This window comes from Leucopleurus acutus, assembly GCF_964270905.1.
Source record: "Leucopleurus acutus genome assembly, chromosome: 9".
Lineage (NCBI taxonomy): Eukaryota > Metazoa > Chordata > Mammalia > Artiodactyla > Delphinidae > Leucopleurus > Leucopleurus acutus.
This window is the reverse complement of record NC_139144.1, coordinates 65,271,403-65,298,537: the sequence shown is the minus strand read 5'-3', so window position 1 is coordinate 65,298,537 and position 27,135 is coordinate 65,271,403. Positions and strand designations below refer to the sequence as shown.

General features: G+C 33.4%; 1 protein-coding gene across 1 annotated transcript in view; it reads right to left on the bottom strand.

Annotated features, from left to right (window-relative positions):
- BBS9 (Bardet-Biedl syndrome 9) overlaps positions 1-27,135 on the bottom strand; it is a 448,956-nt gene that overhangs the window by 245,451 nt on the left and 176,370 nt on the right. Inside the window, exons 11-15 of the mRNA XM_082846142.1 lie at positions 26,621-26,697; positions 23,670-23,723; positions 17,448-17,550; positions 15,872-15,976; positions 8,665-8,805 (exon numbers count right to left, since the gene is read on the bottom strand). Coding sequence (XP_082702268.1) covers positions 8,665-8,805; positions 15,872-15,976; positions 17,448-17,550; positions 23,670-23,723; positions 26,621-26,697 — 480 coding nt within the window. The remainder of the gene's footprint in view (positions 1-8,664; positions 8,806-15,871; positions 15,977-17,447; positions 17,551-23,669; positions 23,724-26,620; positions 26,698-27,135) is intronic.

Here is a 27,135-nt window from a genome sequence, read left to right as displayed (position 1 = left end):
GACTTCCCTGGCGGTCCAGTGGTTGACTTCGCCTTCCTAGGGGCAAGACGGGAATAAAGATGCAGACCTACTAGAGAATGGATTGGAGGATATGGGGAGGGGGAAGGGTACGCTGGGATAAAGTGAGAGAGTGGACTGGACATATATACACTACCAAACGTAAAACAGATAGCTAGTGGGAAGCAGCCGCATAGCACAGGGAGATCAGCTCAGTGCTTTGTGACCACCTAGAGGGGTGGGACAGGGAGGGTGGGAGGGAGGGAGATGAAAGAGGGAAGAAATATGGGACATATGTATATGTATAACTCATTCATTTGTTATAAAGCAGAAACTAACACACCATTGTAAAGCAATTATACTCCAATAAAGATGTTAAAAAAAAAAAAAAAAAGACTTTGCATTCCAATGAAGGGGGTGCGGGTTTGATCCCTGGTCAGGGAGCTAAGATACCACAAGCCTCATGACCAATAAACCAAAACATAAAAAAAACCAGAAGCAATATTGTAACAAATTCAATAAAGACTTTTAAAATGGTCCACATCAAAAAAAAATCTTTAAAAAAAAAAGAATGCAGAAAAAAAAAACCCGATGAGGCAAATAGAAAACAAAGAGCAAGATGGTAGATTTAAAGCCAACCATATCAATAATCACATTAAAAATAAATGGTCTAGGGACTTCCCTGGTGGCACAGTGGTTAAGAGTCCGCCTGCCAATGCAGGAGACACGGGTTCGAGCCCTGGTCTGGGAAGATCGCACATGCCACGGAGCAACTAAGCCCATAAGCCACAACTACCGAGCCTGTGCTCTAGAGCCTGAGAGCCACAACTACTGAGCCCACGTGCCACAGCTACTGAAGCCCGTGTGCCTAGAGCCCATGCTCCACGACAAGAGACGCCACCACAATGAGAAGCTCGCACACTGCAATGAAGAGTAGCCCCCGCTTGCCACAACTAGAGAAAGCCCGTGCACAGCAATGAAGACCCAACGCAGCCAAAAATAAGTAAATAAATTTATAACAAAAAAAGGTCTAAACACCCCAATTAAAAGACAGATAATATTGTATTGCATTAAAAAAGCCAAGACTCAACTGTATGCTACCTATAAGAAACCTACTTTAAATATAAAGATGTAAACATCTTAAAAGTAAAAAAAGGAAATATACATATATATCACTGTAACACTAGGCAAAAGAAAGTTGGAATAGCTATATTAATATCATAAAAGTAGATTTTAGAGCAAAGAATATTAAGAAAGACCGAGACTATTTCATAATAATCAAGAGAACATTATACACCTAAACTTTCATGTGCCTAAAACGGAGCTTTAAAATGTATGAAGCAAAAACTTCAGATCTGCAAAAAAAAGAAAAGAAATAGACAAATTATAGTTGAAGACTTCAACAAACTACTGTCAATAATTGACACATGTAGACAGAAAATCAGTAAGGATATAGAAGATTAAAAACATTATCAGAAAACTTGCCTTAACTGACATTTACATAAGATCCCACCCTACAACAGAAGAAAATACATTATTTTCCAATGCATGTGGAACATTTATAAAAACAGTCCTATCTTGGGGCCATTAAATAAGTTTCAATAAATTTAAAAGGATTCGAGGCATACAAAGTATGTTTTCCTACCACAGTGAAACTGAATTCCAAATCAATAACAAAAGTTGTACGGAAAATCCTCAAGAATTTGGAAACTACATACCATACTTCTAAATAACACTAGGGTCAAAAAAGAAATCAAAAGGGGAATTTAAAACTGTTTTATACTGAATGAAAATTAAAAACACAACATTCCATAATTTGTAGGATGCAGCTAAAGCAATAGTTAGAGAAAATTTTATAGCATTAACCAACTAACCAAGAAAAGAAAATTAAACCCAAAGTAAGCAGAAGAAAGGAATATGAGAGAAATGAAAAGGAATAGAAAACAAAAAATAAAAAGAGGAAATGAATGAAACCAAAAGCTGGATTTTCAAAACGAGATAAAATGGATAAACTCTAGTCAACAGATCAGGAACAAAAAAGAGAGAAAACACAAATTAGCAGTATCAGTAATGACTGAGTTGTCATCACTACAAATTCTACAGATATTAAAAGGATCAGAAAATATTATGAACAACCTTATGCCAATAATTCAACAACTCAGATGAAATGTACATATTCCTTGAAAGACAGAAACTAACAAAGGTCACTCAATAAGAAATAGATAACCTAAGAGGTCTATATCTTTTGAAGAAATTGAATTTGTAGCTTAAAAGCTATCCCATACAGAAAACTCTATGTCTGGAAAACTTCCCTAGTGAATTCTTCCAACTATTTAAGCAAAAAATAATACCAATTCTGCACACTGTTCAAAAAAATTGAAGGGAGGTAAATATTTTCCAATTCATTCCATAAACTCCACATTAATGACACAAAATTATAAAGAAGCAAATTTACAGATCAATATCCCTTATAAACACAGATGCAAAAATTATAAACTAAAGCTTAACAAATTAAATCCCACAGTCTATTGAAAGGAAAATACATCATGATAAAGTATGATTTATCTCAAGAATGCACAGTAGGGCTAACATTAAAAAATTAATCAATGTAATCCACCTATTAACAGACTAAAGAAGAAAATGATATAAAATATCTCAATTGATGTAGAAAAAGCATTGAAAAAATTAAATATCTATTCCTAATAAAACTCATAGCAAACCTGGTATAAAAGGGAACTTCCCCAAGCTGGTAAAGGACACCTACAAAATACTTACATCTAAAACATATTTAATGCTGAAAGACTGAATGTCTGCTCTCACCATTACTATTCAACATCGTCCCAGAGGTTCTAGCCAAGGTTAAAAAGCACACAAAAAATAAACAAACTGAATCTCCAGACTGGCAAGGAAGAGGTAAAACTGTTTTCACTTACAGATGACATGATCATCTATGTAGAAAATCTGATTAAATCTACAAAAAAAAAGCTAGTAGAAACAATGTTGTGTGATACAAGATCAATATACAAAAACCAATTGTATTTCTATGTACTAGGAAAGAACAATTTGAAATTGAAATAAAACACTACAATTTGCAATCACATCAAAATATATTTTAGGGATAAATCTGACAGAGATTTGTAAGACCTGTACATTGAAAACTACAAACTCCTAGTGAGAAAAATAAAATACGCTCGAAATAAAGGAAGGTCTCTACTTTCATCTTAAGAAACTAGGATAAGTGGAGCAAATTTTACCATGTTCAATATTGTTAAGATGTTGTTTCTCTCCAAATTGATCTATAGAATTAGATCAGTTGAAATCCCAATTCCAATCAAAATCTCAGGCATTTTTTAAATTGATAAGCTGATTCTAAGATTCATGTGAAAATGCAAATGATCTAGAACATCCAAGACAACTTTGAAAATAAAAGAATAAAGTTGGAGAAATTTCGCTACCTGACTTCTAGACTTATATATAGTAATTAAGACACTATGCTACTGGTATATAGCAATATTGATGGGCAAAGACAAATAGATCAATGGAACAAACTGAGCAGAAATATATATATACATTCTGATTATTTATATAGTCCTATGATATACATTCAGATGATTTTCAACAACTTTGCAAAGGTGATTCAGTAGAAAAAAACAGTCTTTTCAAAAGTAGTTTGGGGGAATTCCCTGGCAGTCCAGCGGTTAGGACTCCACACTTCCACTGCAGGGGGCACGGGTTCAATCCCTGGTTGGGGAACTAAGATCCCTCAAGCCGCGTGGTGAAGCCAAAAAAAAAAAAAAGTAGTGCTGGAACATTAGATACTCATATGCAAAAATATGAATTTTATCCATATCTCACACCATACATAAATATCAACTTAAAATGGATAAGAGCCCTAAATATAAAACAGAAAACTAGAAAACTTCTAGAAAAACATGTACGAGAAAAACTTTGTAATCTTGAGTTAGGCAAAAATTTCTCAGATATAACATTAAAATCATGATCCATAAAAGAAAAAACAGATAAATTGGGCTTTATCAAAATTAAGAACTTCTCTTCCAAAGACACTGTTAAAAGAATGAAAAGACATGCCATAGACTGGGAGAAAATATGTGCAAGTCATATAATCTGAAAAGGGAATGAAAGAAGGCAGACAAAAAAGAGCACATACTGAGCAATTCCATTTTATAAAACTTCAGAAAGTGCAAACTAATCTATAGTGACAGAAAGGAAACCAGTGGTTGCCAGGGGATGGGGGAAAAACGGATCACAAAGGGGCACAAGGAAGCTCTTTGGGGTGATGGATATTTTCTGCATCATGATTTCAGGGATGGTTTCAAAGGTATATACAAACACCAAAACTTACCAAATTGTATACTTTATACATGTGTACATAAGTTATACTTCAATAAAGTTGTTTTTTATAAAAACAAAAAAATATACTGAAGCTGTGTTTCAGAATTAAAGAATGTATTAAAATGTACCAGAAGAAAATATAATTAATATTTTATAACCTTAAAATAGAGATCATTCTAAGCACAACATGAAAACTTGAAACTAAATAAAGCAGTTATAAAATTAAATTTTAAAATAAATTTTACTACCTAAAAGTATAAACCTTATATGTTAAAAGAATACAAGTAGTTAATAACAATTACAAAATTTCTATGCTAACAAATAATTTAGAAATGCAAATTTTAAAAAGAGATGTCATATTTCACCTAACCATGTCAAAAATTTTAAAAGCTTTAAATCCAGCTGCTATCCTGGGTACAAACCCTGATGTTGGGCTTGTAACCTGATACAGTTATTCTGGAAGTAACTTTGGCATTTGAATAAAGTTTTCAAATGTGCATATCCTTTAACTCAGTCATTTATCTTCAAGGAATTTCTCTAAAGAGAAACAGAGAAGTACAAAAAAGCTATGTACATGGCACCCCTAAACAATAGAATATTATGTAAACATTAAAATACAAATTCGTTGACAAGGAAAGATAGCCATATATCTGAGTACCATAAAAGGCTGCTACAATAGCACGCTATTTGTTATTACTTTTTTTTTTTTTTTTTTTTTGCGGTACGCGGGCCTCTCACTGTTGTGGCCTCTCCCGTTGCGGAGCACAGGCTCCGGACGCGCAGGCTCAGCGGCCATGGCTCACAGGCCCAGCCGCTCCGCGGCATGTGGGATCCTCCCGGACCGGGGCACAAACCCGTGTCCCCTGCATCGGCAGGCGGGCTCTCAACCACTGCGCCACCAGGGAAGCCCTGTTATTACATTTATGTAAAATTTTTGTGTAAAATTACTGGTATCATGGCATACACTGAATGTCAGCTAATTTAACATCTATTCCCAGCCTCTTTTTCCCCAGCCCATCTACATTAGTTCTCAGCCCCCTTTACTGCTAGAAGAGGCCATGTGACAGTATTTTGGCTATTGAGGCCTAAGTAGAAATCTCCTAAGAAGTTTATGGAAACATGCCTTTCTGATAAAAGTTACAGTCATTGCTATAGCTATTTCTTTCCCCTACCTCCTGCCCTGTAGTCAGTTATGATGACTTAAGCCAAAGCAGCTATCTTATTGCCATGGAACAAGCCAACACACTAGAAAATGCACATTGCAAAGAAAGAAAAAAGCTGGGTCTTTGATAACATTCACAAACCACTATACCAGCTTCCATTGCCCACTTGTGGACCTCTCTTTATTTGAGATAAAAAATACATATTACCTTGCTTAAGTCACATTTAGCCAAAATCACTCCAGATAATTATTTTTATATATATATATATATATATATATGTAAATAAATATTTTCTATATAGCCATTAAGCATATTAAAGCTTTTTATAATTATAATATTCTCTACTGGCCAGTATTTGGGGCACTAGACACCTCCATTCAAACATTGTTGATAGAGTTAACTAGTATGGCCCTTCAGGAAGTCAATTTTACATTATATTTCAAAAGCTTTAAAAATACTATTATCCTTTGCTTGACTCAGTAATTCCACTTTTACATATTCATCGAAGAAGTAATAATAGGGCTTCCCTGGTGGCGCAGTGGTTGAGAGTCCACCTGCCGATGCAGGGGACACGGGTTCGTGCCCCGGTCTGGGAAGATGCCACATGCCGCGGAGTGGCTGGGCCCGTGAGCCATGGCCGCTGAGCCTGCACATCCGGAGCCTGTGCTCCGCAACGGGAGAGGCCACAACAGTGAGAGGCCCGCATACCGCAAAAAAAAAAAAAGAAATAATAAATTTAGAGAAATATTGCTATAATATATTTACAATATTAATACACTGAAAACAACATAAATATAGAAAAATATAATGCTGGCCAAATTATTTATGATAGAATAGTATGTAATCATTAAAATCATAAAATAAAAAATCTAATTATATAGAAAGGTGTCTCACAGCAATATGCAAAGTAATATTCTTTGGGGGGATGAAATGCTTAGAAAAAATATTTTTTAAAAGAGTAGGGAAATGTAATGAAATATAAGTAGATATTGCTGGGTATAAGAATTACCAGTAACTTTCATTTTCTTCTTTTTGGTTATTCATTCCTAAATTTCACATTTCTTTTGTAATAACAAAAATTAATTTTAAATATACAAAAAAAAGAACTGAAATAGACAAATAGGAAGAGATGTAGATTAAAAGTAGTTTTATTTCTTCTCTATGAATATCATTAATTTTATTTCCATTAAAAAATAACTTGTAATAGCAACTTTAACATCATATATAGCAAGAGTGAAACGTATCATGAAAAGTGAAAAAGTAGCAAGAGTACTTCTTTTAAACAATTACAGGATTCCAGCATGTTTAATATGAACACAAATCTGGAAACTCAAAAAAAGAACAAACTATATTACATAAATTGACTCAGGGGAAATTTTTAAAATTTGTCATTGAGTCCCATTTCTAGAGTGAATAAGAAGCAAATATATGCTGATGAGCCTAAGATACCTGTGACATCAAAACAACTGAGTCCAAAATCAGGACAGATGAGTTATAAGCTTTCCTTAGTACTTCTTAACCAATCCATAGCTTACAGAGTTTCCCTCTCTGGTCAAAAGCATACATTCTTATTCAATCTCTATCGGTTTCAGTCATCTACAGTAAAGATTGACCACTCAGAAGCCAGAGTCTTAAACATTTTTCAAAGGCATCAATAAATTTGGTGTGCAACATACAATTTCCAACTATGTTGTCAGGATAGAATAGGAGACCAAGGAACTAGTATGTTTGCATAAGATGTTATAAAGGTAGTGACTCTCTGCCTTTTTTTTTTTCTTTTTTTGGTACGCGGGCCTCTCACTGTTGTGGCCTCTCCCGTTGCGGAACACAGGCTCCGGACGCACAGGCTCAGCGGCCATGGCTCACGGGCCCAGCTGCTCCGCAGCATGTGGGATCTTCCCAGACCAGGGCACGAACCCGTATCCCCTGCATCGGCAGGCGGACTCTCAACCACTGCGCCACCAGGGAAGCCCCTCTCTGCCTTTTTTATAATCCAAATTTGTTATAAGAAAATTGACGAAGAAGAAAGGGAATGAAAGGGAATTAGAAACCAAAAGGTACAAAACTATTTGCTAACTACACACACACACACACACACACACACACACACACACACACTCATTCATTCAAACTCATTCAAACTAAATAGATTAACTGTAATAAAGAGCATCTTGGAGTTTTTTCATAGAGTTATATATAAATAAAGCTTTTAAGAACACTTCAAATTAATGAAAAATAAATTTTAATCACTTTAAGTAGGTAATAACACAAAAGTTGACTTACCATAAATTTCTAAACCTTGTGGGAAATACTTGTATTCTAAATCCATCCACTAATGCAAGGATGAAGATGCATCTTACAGTCAACAGTGCTGATTTTTAATGATGGATTTAAAAGGGTCGATTTAATTCCCAGATTATTTTTTTTAATTCTACCTCATCACCAAGAAAGGTAATAGATGCGACACATTAGAAACCCTGGCAACTAAAGATGTTTTATCCAATCAATGCCTCTCTCTTTTCTAAGCTACTCGAAAAGAAAAACCAACACCTGGAGAAAGTCACACCTTCACAAATTACCAATAATGTTCACTGTGATATTCTAGCTTTATACATGTAGCCCCTTCTAAAGCACTGGAGGCAAAGAATGAACATTGCCCCCTCCAGCTGCTGAAGACAGCACAACCACATAGAGCACCTACTTATGAGGTTACTTTTCAGGGGCATAAGAATATGCTTTTAAAAGGTACCTTTCCAAAAACCTACAATGAAGATGAATAATAAATATTTACATGCTTAGAAAAGGGATATATTTGAAAACCTACAATAAAGATGAATAATAAATATTTACATTCCAAGCCAAAAAATTCCACAGTCTAAAAAGAAACATCTGATGTTTTCATTTCTGAATACTGAAGCAAAATAATGATTATAATAATTTTAATCAAACTTAAAAGGTACGCTTTATTACCTCGTTGATATAAGCTATTTCCTTTGAACCCGCAAACAGAACGAAAAAATCCTTGAGGCACTTTTATATTCTGACTTAACAATTATCTGATAATTACCCCATCATTACCTGCTGATGAAGGATTCCATTCTAAATTCTTAACATTTCTGATGTTACAGGCATGTTACTTCAAGAGTCCTACCTGGAAAGAGACTGAGAAGACTGACTGGAGATTTGTTGGTATCAATAGTTAGTTTGTGGCTTGCAGTTTTTGAAGGCTGGCCTGGTAAGCAGATTAATTTCAGGGGAAGTCTAAACTTACATTGGCTAACTCGAGGAATGCCTGAAATAAAGAGAAACATATATTCATAAATTTGACAAATAAGAAAAATATTGTACTACTAATAGTAGTACATAGTAGCAACATATCTTAGTTTAAATGTTTGTTACCTGCCCATTTCATTTAGCATAACTGAAATAACTGGAAAGCATTATCATAATTTATGTTTTTACTTTATTGTCAAAAAGTACAAGGCAAAAATAAAATCTTAAAAAGAAGCATAGGGGTAAACTCTGCCTTTAATAGTAATATCATATTTTAAAAATCATCACAGTTGAATGCTATATAAAACATTATATGTAGTTATATTCAATTACTGAACTGTCTTTAAGACCTTCAGAGCTCTAGCCCTAACCCAAGACTATCCGCTAAAACGAGCAAAGAATATGAAATTTGTATCAGGAAGACTCTATATGACCATATCTAATCATTTCTTTACCCCCCGAATTTTTTAATTTTGTTTTTTTACTTATTGAAGATTCAAAATACAATTAACAATTTGCAATAAATTATGAGCATGAAAGCAGAATTTGCCCTACTGAAGTTCTAATGAAGTTCATTCTAATGTCATTTTACACATCAATATGAAGAATATTACTTTCATACAAATTGAATTTTTCTCAATTCATTTAACTTTACATATCACTGTTAAGCAACATTTTGAAAGGCTTACATAGTCATTCAATTCTCAAATTTTTTCAGAAAGTACACAGGTATATTGAAATAAGTAACTGCATAAATAAATAACAATGAAGAGTTTTATATCAGAATTTAAAGTTTTTAAAAATCATTCCTTTTAATATTTTTACAAAGAATGAAACTGAAACCAAAGCAAATTAAGCTCTCTACTTATAAATCAAGTAAAGCAATTCTACAACTTTAGTTCTCTCTCCTTTTATACTAGGATTCTATTTTTGACTGGGTAAGACAAAAGATAATATACAGAAAACTATATCTTAGTAAACTACTGTAGAAAAAAGGAAAACTTAAAATGTTCTACTCTACTGGATAAAGCCACACATTAATTCCTTTATTTCTTTACGGTGGAGTCAGAGAGCAGCTTAAAAATAGCAAAAGCGGAAGCAGTAAAGTTTGGAGACATGATCCCAAATAGGATTCCTAGAATTAGCAATATATTTTGTTAATGCCAATTGGAGTTGTGTGGTTTACTCTATAACCAAGCTGGGAGTACACTTTTCAGAACTACTTATTCACTAGGATAGTAAGAGATCAACAATGGCAAGCATATTGATACATGAAGCCAATTAAATACTTTTTCAGAGCATGTGGAGCATATCTGTCATTCTCTTCAACATAATCTATTATCCATCAAATTTTACATAGCTCATTTTTTGCTCATAACCAACAGATGTTAAATTCACTTCTCCTGGAATCCTAGATGCAAACTATAACTGGTGTCTCTTCAGAGAAGTCCCAGGGTATTATTTCCTGACATTTTGTGAGGTTTTAGAGGCATGTGTATTTGTACTTTAAAATGATGAAATGTTTTGACTCAAAATATTATGGTAACGTGATCTAAGCTACTGCTCAGACCACAACTATCAATAACACTACAAAAAATATTACAAAGCATTATTTTTTCCAACTTCATATATTCCATATATCCCCAAATTATGGAAATATACCTACTAATGTTTTTCCTCTACAATATATAAATTACAGCCTCAATTAATAGATGCAGTCTGGAAAGAACAAGGAAACTGAAACCTAGTTCCAGTTCCTTCATTTTCAATGAATAGAATAACAGGGAAAAAATGCTTCATCTTCTGACAATCCTGTACATGCACAAAGAGAAGCTATCTTCTATGTACTTTCAACCAAAGTCTGAGCTAATTGTTCAAATAAAATTTGGCTGTAAATGCTCTTCTAAAACTACACTGCTGAAACTGTGGCTCTCCTTCACTTGGACCAGGTACTGACTGAATTTGTGGTGAAACAAAATTAATCATGATCAACAACACTAGCCTTATGTTACTTAGATTATTACCCTAAAACTCCAAGAACCCAGAGCTAAAGAAACTGGTGGTGTATAAATGTTTCAGAAATTGAAACAAATGGATTGCAAGCACTAATAAACCCAAGAAGGGAAATACATTGTAACTCAATTCACAGCTCAGTTAAGTCAGTTAATGACAATATCACACACCAGGGCAATGGTCTGCAGTTGCTAAGATTTGAAGAACCCCTCCAGAATTTCTTTTCTCTCCAGGAATTGTAAACCTGTTTCACAGGACATTTGGAAAACATTACTTTGAAAAATGATGACACTCATACTTAATAAAATGATTATGGCTATTTTTTAAATGATGGCAGCTTGAAAAGTTTTACCATTGGGGGGGAAAAAAGAGTATGAAATCCTTTAGAAACCTGTTTAAGGAAACCATACCTTTAAAAAGAAAAATTATACTGCCAATATTTTATATTACTTCCCATCAAATTAAAACCCGAACATTTCAAAATATAATGTCTAGTATTTAGACATGGAGTTTATCAGTGGCACATTTCTATTGAGATTTACATTTTCTTAAGAAACTTGGAATGCAGATTTGGCTACCAGTTACTCTTCAGGCTATAACTGTAGCTAAGAACCTGAAGCCAGAAACATGTAGAGGTATGTGTGAGTATATGCATATGTGTATCTGTAATAAGGAAGGAAAGAATTATATTGCACTTAAAGACTTTCCAAAGTTGCTAGTAGGATAGCTTTCAACTCAGTTGAAAGAGCCTAACTGATCCTAACTGCCTACCATCAGTGATATTTAGTTGGCAAAACAGTCTCTATTTGGCTTATTCAACTCTCTGAATATAATGCTGAGAGAAAAGAAGAATTTGGTCATTTGTAATACTCAAATATTGGCCTATTCACTCATCACACTGACTTTTCCTACAGTTTTTAAACAAATATAATCACCTCTCCTTCAAACACTTCCCCTTCTAGCCTACTAGAGGAAATGGATAGTCGCAACTACCATGGTGCAATTAATCACAAAATTATTTAACACTTAGAGAGAAAATTCAGATCAAAATCACTCCTGACAGAACAATTTTTCCAGGAAGAGAATTCTAATTACCCCTGGCACACCCAAGAGACCAGTATCACTGTCAAGAGGGATGCCAAAATGTGCTTTAAAAAAAAGAAAAAAGAACTTATATACCAGAGTAGAATAACTATATCTATATATTACACATCTACATAATGCCTTTAGAACTCTTTCCAGGGGCCTGCTAGAGTCATTTCTTATTGAAAACAAGGAACCCCAAAGCAGTAGCAATGTCTGGTAGCCAGAACTTCCTTGATCCCTTCCTGTTATGTCTGGCTACGTACTGTGCTCCATCTGCAGTCATGTTTTACACTGCCCATGTCATGTAACTTTAATGCAGAAATAATAGAGACAAACTCTTATGGGACAACATAAAACCTCGTTTGCTTCTCTTTTTCCATATGTAAAAGCAGGACTGCTTATCTGCAATACAGCCTGAACAGATCAGGCCAATAAAATGGAAAAGTCTTTGAAATTTGAAGCCTTATGTAAGTAAGATCTAAGTGACAACATATTATTTTCTTGCCTACTAGGTAAAGCTGAATATTTCAACTCTACTCCCTGAAGCTTAATTATAATTTTAAAATATATAATAAGAGATTATTAAAACCAGCTTCAGGTTTGCATTGAAATACTAAAATTTCCATATATTGTGATTTTTTTCCCTCATGGTTTGATCTGAATTTTTAGTAAGAGGAAATAAATTCCTTTCAATAATAACCTTTACTGATTTTTTTAAAACTCAAAACAAATAATTTAAATAATAATATTGTATTTTATAAAAGTTATTGCAAAATCTTATCAGTTACATGAAATCTTGCAAAGTAAAATGTAAATATTCATTATTAAAATTATTTTTAATAACCCAAATTCTAATTTGACAAGCATACTTTATACTATTAAGCTAAAAGCTTACTTCTATTAAAATATTTCTCATATAAATATATATTCACCTCCCAGACACTATGCAACTCAGGTTGTTGGCACCACCAAAACTATATGAGTAAATAATGCCATTATTTTTAAGTATTTTATTTATCTAATTATTACTAATTAATATTATCTAATACTAATCTAAAATGGCTATTAAACTAAGACAAACCATCACATTAAGTCTGTGTCTAGGAGGAAAAATAATCAAACTAGAAGATCCTTATAGAGTACCTGTCATATAACCAGATACTGCACAATCCTAAGTACTTGAACCCTGCTCTTAAAGAGCTCAAAAATCTACTAGGGGAACCTAAGGAACAAACTTAATGAAATTCATAGTATGATAAGTATTATAGCAGAGTAATAAACAAAGGATTTGGGGAAAACAAAATGGTGACAACACTGACCCAGGCAAGTTCAAGGGGTCAGTCCCTTGATGATATTCCCACACAAATTCTAACAAGACAAGAAATAGGCCCATAGAATGAGTACACATGGCATTCTGATCAAAGAGGTGAATATTTTGGGGTATACAGAATCATACAATTTAGAATTCAGAATTTTTTTCCTTACTCTTTTTAAGCAAACCAAGATAACTGAGCATACAGGTAAATCACCAATGACTTACAAAAATAAGTTGTCAGTGGTGCCTTTGGTTTTGTTCAAAAAAGTCATGGAGCTTCATTGTTTCTCATGACTTTGAAACAACTAATAATGAATAACAAGTATCTATAAGTGGAAACATATACTAGCTTCTCCATAGCCAGATCAAGGCACTGAATCACCCTAAAGAGGTTGCTATAGTTAAAACAGTAGTCCATAAAAAGAATTCATTCATGGTATAATACCAATTGAATTAACTGACCAAATTTCAGTTCTGAAATTCATTTTGTTCTAAATTATCTTTTCACTTACCCTCAGGATTTCGATCTATCCATCAGAGGCAATTCAAAAAGGGATAGGGTAGAAAATGTAACAAATAATCTGTTATAAAATTACAACACATATCTGCTTAAAATATAATTTAAAATTTTGAAGATTCTTACAGATGATTTAAATGGCCCTCCAATAAAGATAAGCCAATTCACAATTGAAGAATGTAACATGAATAAATGAAATCTAACAATATATTTCATCCATTCTCAGAAATCCATGAAAGGGTGTTATTCCAGTATAAATGTGGCAAAAAGAGGTAAAGATACATGATCTAGCCAAAAGCAAACCAGACTCAATATGTAAATGACATCAAGAGCATTAAATGAATTTTTTGGAAAAAATTTGAGTGAAAGACAAATATATAATATTAATATTTCCAGTTAGTCTTGCTTATATTATAACTTTAGTTAATAGATACTACTATGGAACAATGTCTATTTTTTTTCAGCTTGTCTTGGTATTCTTTTACTTTTATAGACTTGTTTTTACTTTAACTTCTAATTAACTTTCAACCAATTAATGCCTATGCTCTTTGGTTTAGTAACAATTTATAGTCTTTCAAATTCTGTCTTTAGAAAAGCATAATAGCTAAAAATGGTATGTGCAACCATAAGCTCACTGAATGATTTTATAACTTTGTAATGAATTTTTAAGCCTTTTGTCCACTTGCTAGGTAATCCATTTCTTTATTTTCAACCGCTATCACTACTTTTCCTTGAAAGCAAATGAAATAACTAGTTGAATTAAGGCATCAACAATCTCTATAACTACATACACAAGGTGTAACAAAGATAAAAAGTATAATCATGCCTATGATTATTGAGATGTTCAATTAATGGTAAATGATCTAGAGATTTTAGCCAACATTTCCTGTTTTTTATTTCACAACTCAAAATTAAAATAACACTGAACATTTCAATGCTCTTTTCAGAAACATCCAACTAAGAAGTCCATCATTCTTTGATCCCTTACAGAAGATTTGTATTTCTCTCCAAAGCCAGCTTTCGCAAAGCCATTTAACCATAAAATATTTATGTTACCCCAAATTTTGAAAATACAGGTAAATGGTTAAAGTGGTCACTTCTGGCCAGAAATGATTTTTTTTTTATAATTTAAAGCAAAATAACTTACAAAGAAGGAGAAACAGATTTTGAAAACATGTACTAAAGTTACAAAGTCACCTCCAAGCATAGAGTTGTCAATGCATAAAACAGAAAATTCACTTAGACAAAATAAGAACTACTATTATTAAAAACATTGCCAAGGTGCCTTGTTAGCACAGTAGGTAGTTGCATCAGTCTCATAAAAACATTGCTAAGTAAGCAAAGTAGGTATCAACAGAGAGAAAAAAATATGAATAAGGCATCTCTAAGCTTTTTAAATTAAGAAAACTGTACAGAAATGCTTAAAAAACACAAATGCAACATTGTTGAAATACCCTATCAGTTACACTACATTTAAACGTTTTTTAAAAAAAGCAATAACTAATTATTCTTATTCTATCAATCAACTAATTGTCAAACTGTTACTATGAAAAATTCACTACACACACACACACACACACACACACACACACAAAACTATAAAATTGAACCCAAGTTGAAATTTATAATAATTAGATCTCAACTGGACTAAAGATAACATTTTTGATCTATTAAGAGTTTCTTGAAATAATACAGATCCTGTTCTTAAATATTTTAACATGTAAGATAATAGTTTTATTTAATCACTAAAGCAGTGTTTGAAACTCTGAAGACTGACTTAATATTACAGCAACCCATAATAGTCTTTTTTACTAATTCAGACTAGGTTTTTCTCTTTAGTTCAAATACATGAAGTCTGACTAGATAACATTCTTCTAGTGGGAATGAAAATACATCATATTTGCTATTAATTGAAAAGATAGAATCAAACATTACATATGGAAATCAGCTAAATAGACTAACACTAATTATTCATAACACATCAAAGTAATTTGAACATACATTTTTATTTAACACTAGAAAAGAATATTTTTTCATTTAATAATATTTTACAATGTGTTTTCCCATTTTAAACACTTAAACATTTAACTCATAACTCCAATAACTTAAAAGAAGTGATTAGGCTTGTAAATTCATGAACAACTATATGCTTACCTGTAGGTCTGGAATAAGAAACAACAGCATTTCCTTCCAATTCAGGTGGTAAATAACTTCCTTTCAGATAAACAGAAAAGCCTACTGTTCTAGTCATCTCTGGTGCTATAAGCAATGGAAAAATAATATATTACATAATTTTGGACAATTATTATTAACAAACAGTTAAAATTAGATATATACTGCATGCCAGCTACTGTCTTAAGCACTTTACATAACAATTACATAGATTAACTCATTTAATCCTCACAACAACCCTACATGGTGGGTATTATTATTATCCCCATTTTTTGGTGCATGAGGAAAATGGCTACAAAGAGATTAAAAAGCTTGCCCAAGGTCATGTAGCTAATACAGAGCTGGGAATTGACTCCAGAACAAGAGTACCTAACATTCTACACCACTGCTTCTGTTTACTCAGATGAACAGGCAGCATGAACAAAGCAAAAGGTACGCAAAGGGCAAGAGAACTTGGGAGTGGGAAATAGTACCTTATCATGGCTAGAACACAGACTGCAGGAGAAAACGGAAGGGGGAATTGGATATGGATGTAACTAAAACTGTGGCAACTTGGCAGATTGTGCATAGCCTTCCATATTCATGTATTTGACCTCCAACCTGCATTAGAGAGCTATAAGAGGTTTTTAACTTGAAAAATTAATGGTCCAGAGTGTGTTTTAGAAAGACAAGTTGGAAGTACTGTGAAAAATTAAAAAATAAAGTGAGATATCACCTACAAGTTTACCTCAACCATTCAATCACTCATTCACTGATTCAATGAATACTTACTGAGTTTCTACTATCTGTCGGGCACCTAAGGTAGGGGTTGGTTATAAAAAGGAAAAAAGAGAGATATGTTCTTGCTTTTTGTGAATAAGACATAGGGTTCCCAGCTGAACAGTAGCATTGAAGAAAGACAGAAAAAGACTTGAAAGATAATTCAGAAATCATTTTAACAGGACTAATGACAACTGGATGTAAGTGGTAAGAGAGACCCTATGCAAAGAAATCTTAGGCATTATTACAGTTACCTTACATAGATTCATTTTCTAATTAAGTCCAATTAATTTTCTGATTAAATTCTAATTAAAACAGTTCTGTAACACAGATATCATTATCCCCTTTCTGCATATTAAAACAAAACAAAACTGAGGCTCCAAGTAATTACTAAAGTAGCTTGCCCATGGTTACACATTAAGTGTCAGAGCCAGGATTCAAATTCAGGCCAGACTCCAAAGCCAATATTCTTTCTTCAAACATTACAGATTCAATAAATAGCTCACTAGAGAAACACCAATAAAAAAGCCTTCCAAAATATAGCATTTAAGTACAATTATTAAGAAAAGCGCTTGAAAATCTGTAATTACTTCAACTCAACAGCCATTCACTGAATGTCCATGCTTGATGTTTGGAGGGAAAATATAAGCAAAACAACACAATCATTGATTTCAGGAAGATACCAGTCTCACTATTCAGACAAGAAATATAGTCATGAAATAAACCCACTGATAAAAAAAAAATTAATTTAAAAAAACCTCATACCATGATAGACTTTAAGCCAAAACAAAACACTTACCCATAAATTCAAAGGTGAACTGATCACAAGTCAATACTAAAGGTGGTTGTACATAGACCGATAATCTGATCTTTTGTAACGTCACTCGATTCTGCAGTGTGACCTGAGAAAATAGAAATCGTTATTAATAAAAAAATTACATTTTTTCCAAATTGATAGAATATCACAACTACTTAAAAAATCATTAGCAAATAATTAGGAAATACCATCTGAGAAAAAAAAATGAGCTGTCACAAAACATAACCTGTAACATAGGTAGTAGATTAAAAAGTTCTACTCAGTTAGAAACTGGGCAAGGGAGTTGAACAGACTTTTCTCCAAGAAGATGTACAAATAGCCAATAAGCACGTGAAAAAATGCTCAAAATCTTTGTATGAAATACAAAGTAAAACCACAATGAGATACTACTACACATCTACTTAAATGCTATAACCAAAAGGACAGACAAAAACAGGTGTTAGCAAGAATGTAGAGAAACTAGAACCTGCATAAATTGCTGATGGAAATGTAAAATGGTATAGCCATTCAAGAAAAAAGTTTGACAGTTTCTTTTAAACTTAAACATAAAATTACCATCTGACCTCACAATTCCATGCCAAGAGAAATGAAACATATGTCCACCCAAAAAATTGTACATATGTTCATAGCAGTACTATTCATAACAGCTAAAACTAGAAACAACCCAAGTGTCCATCAACTGATGAATGGACAAATAAAATATGGTATATCTCTACAATGAAATGTTATTCAGAATAATATTTAATAATATTAATAATAATAAAAAGAAATGAAGTACTGACACATGCTACAACATGGGTACATTACACTATGCTAAGCGAAAGAAGCCAGTCACAAAGACCACATATTATATGATTCAATTTATATGAGATATCTAGAGTGGGAAAATCTATAAATCTACAGAGACAGAAAATAGACTAGTAGTTGCTTTGGGATAGTAGTGGGATTGGGGGTGGGGGAATGGAGAGAACAGCAAGTGACAGCTAATGAATATGGGGTTTCCCTTGGAGGGACAAAAATTAAATTGTGGTCATCATTCTACAACTCTGCAAATATACTAAAAATCATTGAATTGTACACTTTAAAAGAGCAAATTGTATGGTATGTGAATTATATCTCAATAAAGCTACTAAAAAATGTTCTCTCAAAAGCAGACCAAAAAAATCTGCCCTCATGTCTGGTGAATAATTACATCATGAAATATTATATGTGTTCATTCTTCTTTACATGTATAGATGTGGCATCATGAATTATTTATTTTATCTAGTATAAGTATATTACCTTTTACACAAGTTACGCTCTAAAGATTTCCTTCCTAGGTAGGTATTTACTATCAATAGTTTAAATACATATCAAAGCACTACATTTTCTTCCACGGCTTAATACAAAAATACCTGACATAACTAATTCTAGAAAATATCGAAGAATGGCAATAATGACTGCTGCATTTCTAAGCTGGCTGCATTTCCAAACTGGTGCTCTTAGTTGATGATGCTTGGAATGATAATTCCCATTCCAGTCAGAGTTAATAGCTATGAATTCTGGGTTAACAGTTTGACTGAGAAATAGGGTGGGTATGGGTAGAGAAGGCCAGGACTTCTCTCACTCACCCTGAGGAGGAACGTCAATAGAATCCATCAGGCCCAAGGATCTTTAATGGGCCACAGTGCTAGGGGCATCAAAGAAAAAGCTTAAAGATCTGGCTTCCATTGGGAACATTCTCTCTTTGGATTTTGTCTCCTAAAAGCCCCAGCCTCTTTGAACAGTCTCTTTGGATGAGTTTATCCACATGGTAAGCCAGATTTATCACAGTCACTGGCCAGGTAGAGTTGCTAGACCAACTAAATCACAATCTCTGGGAGTAGACCTGGGTATTGGTATTGCTTTAATAGTTCCCCAGGTGATAGCTATTTACAACCAGAGTTGAGAAGCACTCTTCTATTATACATGGCACCTTTGCTATGGAATAATTTAGTCTAGTTACTAGACTCTAGTATATGAGACAGATACATTCCATTATTAATTGACATAATGCAAGGGCATACTTAATTTTTAAGAAAAGTCATTTTGAATTTTCTCTTAGGTAAAAGGCATGTATCAACTATTCCTTAATTATATATATATACATACATACTATAGATAAACAATATACAAGAATATACATCTTGCCCACAAACATTATACACATATAATTAGATTCAGTAAATGTCTTATATTAATTTTAAATGATGTGGATATTCTGTACAACTTAAAATAAGCACAAAATTTTTGACTTGCAAAGTAAAAATTTTAAAGGACAACTATTGATGCAAATAAGTACAATAAACACAGCAAATGAACAATGAACCCTCAATTTTTACTTTATAAGCCCTGGGAATACATGGGGGGAAATCTGCATACCACAAAGATTCTGTAATGATATCTGACCATTATAAAAAGCATAATACCTTTTTAATAAAACACTGATGGTAATTATGGGAAGAAGAAAGTACGCATGTGCTGTAGACATGATAGCTATTCCACTAAATAAACAGAACGCAATTTCAATATTTTACTGTTAACAATAATATGCTGGTCTGTACATATATTTTTAAATAAAATTAATGATAATAACCATTAGCAGCTTTTTATATTCATGAAACCATGCTAATAAATTATTTATGTGTATTATCTCATTTAATCATTACAACATTGTGAAACAGGTACTATCACAATATACCATTTTACATAAGAGAAAAATGTGGCTCAGAGAAGCTAGATAATTTGACTAACGCTACTCTGATTATAAGTGGAAGAAGCATAATTTAACTTCTGTCTGTCAGAATCCAGAGCCCACACTCTTAATCAATTGTGGTTAAGTCCCAAAATAACTCTGCAAATGAAGAAGTACCGTCATTTTACAGTTTAAAAATAGAGGTTCACAGAAGCTCAATAATACGTCTAAGACCATCCAGCCAATATGTGCAAGAGAGCTGAAAACTATGACCAGGAACATCTCGTGAGAGGTTAGTTTTAAAAATGAAAATGAAAAATCCTTAAGGTAGAATAAGCCATTTTTAAGACAGCAGACGTTCTGACTCTGCCTGGCATAACAACATGTACTTAGACAACAATCGTACAATTTTACATTGTTACAAGTGCTTGCATTTAGTTTAGATGCAAGATCAATGGTGATAACTCTCATACACAGATCTATTGAATCCCAACAATGGACTAGGCACTTTCAAAAGTGAATCAAGAAGATGTGTGACAAAAATAACTACAGTAACAAAGAAGAGTTGTGTTTGAGCCAAAAAAAAAGAGTTAAAGACTTGGCTAGACCATAAACCTCATATTTTAAGAGAAAAATAATTATAGATTAAGGGGGAAATATGAAAATTAATATCTGAATTTTCCATGCTATTTTCCATTTCTAACAAAATAAAATATGATCCTCAGGAAACATAATACTAAATTTTTATCCTAGATATATAAACATGACTCCAAAGGCCAGGTATTAACAACCACTCTGCCTTAGTTGCCTGCAATAGATAGATGGTCACGCATCACGCACACACACTCAAGGTAGCCACATCTTCATTCACTTGGAACGGATGGAAAAATTTTCTCAATTAACAGGATTTATTATGATGGAAACTTCCATGGTTATATATCTTGGCTGCTGTTGTTATAAAAGGCTATAAGGAGAGATTTATAACAGAAATTTGTATAGGAACTGTCAGGCAGAATCAGGAAGTCATGGTGTCTGCTGCTTAAGTCCAGCTGATTTTGTGCAACTCTTGTGTGTCACATTCTTTCCCATTCTTTTATAATGGCAATAAGGAAGAGAGCTGTGACTTAGCCATTCTCAAACATAGTTAAATGTTATTCTCCTAATGAAGGAGAATTTTCCAATAGTGTCATGCCACCATTTTAAGGTGGCTATTACACATGAAAGCTTAAGAACGGCATGGGAGGGAAATGTGTATTTATTTATAGCAGTAACTAGTAGTGAGGGAAAAAATTAGCATGAGCAAAGTTATCTGGTTTAGGTACAAGATTTCTTTTTGCAATTTGCAGTGTGCTCCTGAATTATTATGTTATGTGTCAGAACAATATCAGTAGATAGATATAAAAGAGATTTCCCTACACAGAAGTCTATAGATCATTCCTGGAACGCTACAGGGTTGTTGGGTTTTTTTTCTTAAATGATTGATTTCTTGCCACTAATGCTTTTCCAGACTCAGAAGTATTAATGGGATAGAGCCTTTGATTGGACAGGGGGAATGGAGACTGGGAAAAGACCACCCTTGCTACCAGTGGCAAGAATCCAAAAAAATTAGCTTAGGAAACTGTTATAAGATTGGGCTCCCTTCAAATTCTACCAAAGATCCCCACACTTGGGCCACCCGCTGGGTCTAGTATAAGCGAACACAATTGGTAAAGCCTGGTGCCCTGTCAAACTCCTCCAAGGACAGCAACCCATAATCTAAGAAAATATAAAGCCCTGTCCAAGTTTTGACTTAGCAAATCGCCAAGATCCACAACTTTCCCTGGCTCCAAAGTCTGGGCAGTGATAAATATTTTCAGCTTAATAATGTGCTGACTTATTACCACACTTTAATCTAAATGCCTTAAGAGGGTTCTACATTTGAGTTCTAGTTCTAAAATTCTACAATGGCAGGACTAAAAATCTTAACCAAAACCACATCCTTCATATTCTATTTTTTGGGGACTATCAATTTGTCACTACTCTATTTTGTGGCTTCTTCATTTAATATTTTCTTGCCATAAATACATCCATTTAAAGTTAATACTATGGCAGATAGATGGCTGGAAATTCTTTTCAAACACACACATAATCATACATAGAAGAAAGATATTATTAACATTCATATGATTCCCCAATATATATATGATAATACAATCAACTGCTTGGTCTACTATGAATGTGATGACACAATTCCTTTAGTATATTTAAATACTAATTTTGTTTCTAGAAAAAAGACCCTTAATCACACTACACATTTAATTAATGGTAGGAATAAGTCATAACAATTTTTTGTTATATACATATTGCTATAAATGCAATTACTAGTTTTATATTTGTAGTAAACAATAAAGGCTATCTATTTACTACTCAAGGCTGAGGAAAACTTACAAATGTCAAGTGTTTGGGTTTTTCTTTTTCTTAACTTTTTAACCAAGAAATCTTTTGTTTAATTGAATAAATTTAATGTGTAACATTGTGTACATTTAACGTGTACAGCATGTTACTTTGATACATTTATATATTGCAATATGATTGCCAAGGCAGTGATATTATTACACATTACATAATTATAGTACAATATTATCTATATTCATTATACGGTGCATTAGATCTCTATGGCTTATTTACTACTCATTACAAGTTTGTGCCCTTAAACATCATCAGTCTTAACTGCCCCCAATCCCCTGGTAAGCACCATTTTACCCTCTGTTTTTTACAGGCTTAACTTTTTTAGATTCCCACATATAAGTGATATCATACAGGACTTGTTTTTCTCTGTCTGACTTAATCTTACTTAGCATAACGTGCTCAAGATCCATCCATGTTGTTGCAAATGGAAGGATATCCTTCCTTCTCATAGTTGAATAATATTCCATTGTGTATATGTACCATATCTTTTTTTATCCATTCATCCATCGATAGGCATTTGGGTTGTTTCCACATCTTGGCTATTTTGTGACTAATACTGCGATAAACATGAGAGTGTATATCTCTCGTGGGAAATACTATTTTCATTTCCTTTGGTTTATAGCCAGAAGTGGAGTTGCTGGGTCATACAGATTTTTTTTTTAATTTTTTGAGGAACCTCCAATTGATCTCCAAAGTGGTTGGATCAACTTGCATTCCCACCAACAATATTTAAGGGCTCCCTTTTCACCACATCCTCACCAGCACCTGTTGTCTCTTGTCTTCTTTATGACAGCCATTCTAAGGTATGAGGTGATATCTCATGTGGTTTTGATGCACATATCCCTGACGACCAGTGATGTTGAGCATCTTTTCATGTGTCTGTTGGCCATTTTGATGTTCTCTCTGGTAAATGTCTATTAGTTCTTCTGCCCACCAAGTGTTTGTTTTACATTTCCATAAGCTACTTATAGGGTGACAAGTGGCAGATGTGATGAAATGTGTGATATTGTTTGCACATTACAGTCTAGAACTATGTACAATACCTTCACTGTGACTGAAGGGACAAGGTCAGCTCCCACTTCAACATCAGTAGATTGCTGTAAACACAGAATTGAGAAGAGAAGGAAAGAATAGTTTCAATACTGCACATAAATGAGTAAACACAGTAGGTGTGATACATACTTCTCACCAGCAAAAAAAACTATAAAGGATTTATCACTCTGATGGCAGACTAAAAGAGTCAGTGTGGCTTTTTGGATGGCTTCATTGGGAAAGTCACAAGCTAATATTTAAAAACCCACGACTCCAAAAAGGGAAGAAAAGTTCACATATTTTATTATCAAACTACTCTATTGCCAAATGTCCTTAAAAACTGAAACTAATTCTATTTACTCATTCTTTATATTATAGAAAAGAAGACTTCTGTATATTTTCTATATAAACAGTACACCATTCTTTTAGGTCCTTGTATTTTTAGCTTGCCAAAGGTATGTTTTATTCTGATTAATAATATGTATTGATATCTAAGACATGTAACTAATGATATAAAGATTGAGTGGCCTTACATCTAGAAAATAAAACAAAAGTAGGAGTGTATTTTTTTTCCTAGCGCATATCATAAACTCTTTTACTCTTTGCGCATCAGCCTTGGTTACCTGGTCCTATCTCTTAAAGAATTCAGAATATAATATAATAGAGCAAACATTTCCTTAGAATTTATAACTTTTTTTTAGAGTGGTAGGTTGAGAGGAAAATATGGTCACTCTATAATAGAATAAGATCAAAGCATAACATATTTTCTAATAATACCCACATGAATTCCTGAGGGAACAATTAAGATCATGAAGTCTCTGTCCAACAATGAATAAATCCATTGTACTTTGTTAACCTATTTGGAATTATTTTACTAAGAAAAATTAAATCACTTCTAAGCAGTGGGGATCACTATGATGTAATGGCCATCAGCATAATTAAGAGTTGGGAGATTCATATTCTATTTATGATTCCATAGGAAACTATATATGAACTTTGATCCAACTTCTCAGTCAAGAAGAGAGGATAGCGATGTTTATCTCTTCTATAAAATCCCCCATTCTAACACTAATTATATTATTTTTTGGATGTGTGCTTTCATAACAATGATTGAAAATAAAATATTAAGCCAGGCTTTTTGCTCTAGTATTACCTAAAATCCAGGAAATGTTTTACATTTAGCTGTCGGCAGTTCTGGAAGAGAAACCAACATCTCCTGTTTCCTGCTCTTTTCAATCCATATCTAAACACCTAGATATTTCAGGGACAAAAGTCCTTTGGAAACATGAAATTACAGCCAGAGAGAAGTAGCTCTACAAAGACAGCATAGCATCACAGCCACCTAAATCGTTGGACTGATGTTTTCCAATGGGATGAATATGATACTCTCAAGAATCTCTTTAGAAGGAAAGAAATAGTAAGAAGGGGAAATGAAGCTGAAAAGAGACATCTAGTTAAGAGGAAAAAACACTCCAGGTTACTGATAGGGAAATATATATTACAATACAGTGCTATTACATAAGGCCTTTCCTCAGAAAGATCAAAAGTTGCTAAAGAACAGAAAGGGAATTTCAATCCAAATAGCCTATGTTTAAGAGAACCTAGAAAAAATTATATAAGTTGCCCAAAGGAAAAAAAGAATCATTCCCAAGGCAAGAAAATGTGTGTACATTTGTCAGCTAACTAAGCAAAAATGTTCCACTCAGACTACACCCTTCAGGTAGAGTGAGAAATGGTGTGTGCTGAATATCCAATGTTTAAACAGTACCTCTACTATGTGACTCAGCTGGGTGAATGTTTCTTTCATATATAGTCCTACTTCTTTTACGTATACCCAACTTACTATACTATGGCAATGTTAATGTTTATCACAACTTGGGTTGGCTGTTTATACTAAGATTAATCTTTGAAAAGCTTATGGAACTACTTACTATATTATGCTGTGATACGTAAATATCAAAGTCATTTCCTAAGCAAAAATTGTATGACATAAATTCCACACAGAGTAAAAAACAGTGAATTCAATCACTTTCCTAAATTGATCAACTTTGGTACAGATATAGATAAACTTAATATATTTTGCCCAAACTGCAGGCAGTGAGAGAAAACCAACCATAATCTAACAAGTGCGTACAGAAGACTAAACAAAGAGATGGGGTAACGTAACCAAGGACAGTCCTTTCTTGTTTCTCAGCTTTATTAATTCATTTATAGAGTGAATATATACTGAACACCCATTATGTGACTGGCACTAAGGATATGGCACTGAAGGAGACAAGTAGAATGCAGGTGGTGGTGGCGGTGGTTGTGGTGGTGATGATCATTTTAAAAGAATTAAAATGTAATTTTATTATTATAATGATTTGTTAGTTAATTACCATAATTCAACAAAGTGGATTCTATCACTATTCCCATTTTACAGATGAGAACACTGAGACTAAGAAAATTGAATACCTTGCCCTGGGTCACACAGATAGAAATGAGAGAAAAAATAATTCCTGGCCCAACTCTATTCTTAAACTACTTCCCCACCACAACCACCAAAATGTATTAAAGACTATAAATTACCAAACCCTGAGCTATGCCTTTCATAAACATTATCTCATTGAACCTTCAACAAAAATCTAGTGGGGTCAGTATTATTTATCTGGATTAGGATTATCTCAATACTCAGTACTAAAAAAGTTTTTTTAAAAAACGTAGGTAGATTCAGAGTAATGTTGAGAACCTCTTTGACCATTTCCCTTCCCTCCCCCTTTTTTAAGACAGAAATCCTGCCTAAGGAACTTCTTATTACACAAAGAACTCAGAAATGTTTTTTTCTATAAGTAACAAAGCCTAAAACTTATCTTCCCTAAAGTTTCTATTTGGAGGCCCAGAATTTAAACCAATACATTTTGATCCCAATTTATCAGAGTCCGCCACTATCACAAACCCTTTGAAAGTCTGCAAATACACCTACAGATACTGAATCAAAGTTAGGAGAAACCACGGCAGAGACTTTCAGGTCATCTTCTCTCTCAGTCATAGGCCATACACCTGTAATTTTAAGAGAAAAAAATGTATTTACTCATAAAGTAAAACTTGCTGTATATAGTTGTTTTAAGGTTTATCTATACCATATATCAAAAATATACTCACGAGTTGAAAAAAAAACTGAGGCATTACAGAATGAGAAGCTTTATGCTAATTCTTTCCCTTCTACATTACTAGAAAGAAAAACTGTCTCTTTTTCCAAAGATATTAGCTAAGATGTGACCCATTGACTGACCAGTGTCAGGAATTTCAATTCCCTATCCTTAGCTACTGGTAGAAACCAAAAAGAGTACAACTCTTTTGAAGGTAAACTGGCTATAATTATCAAAATGTAAAATTCACCAAAAAAATGTAAAATTCATATACCCTGTGACTTAACAATTCTACTCCCAAACATTTACCCAATACTCATAGACATGCCCAAGGAGTTTCTCTGTTGCT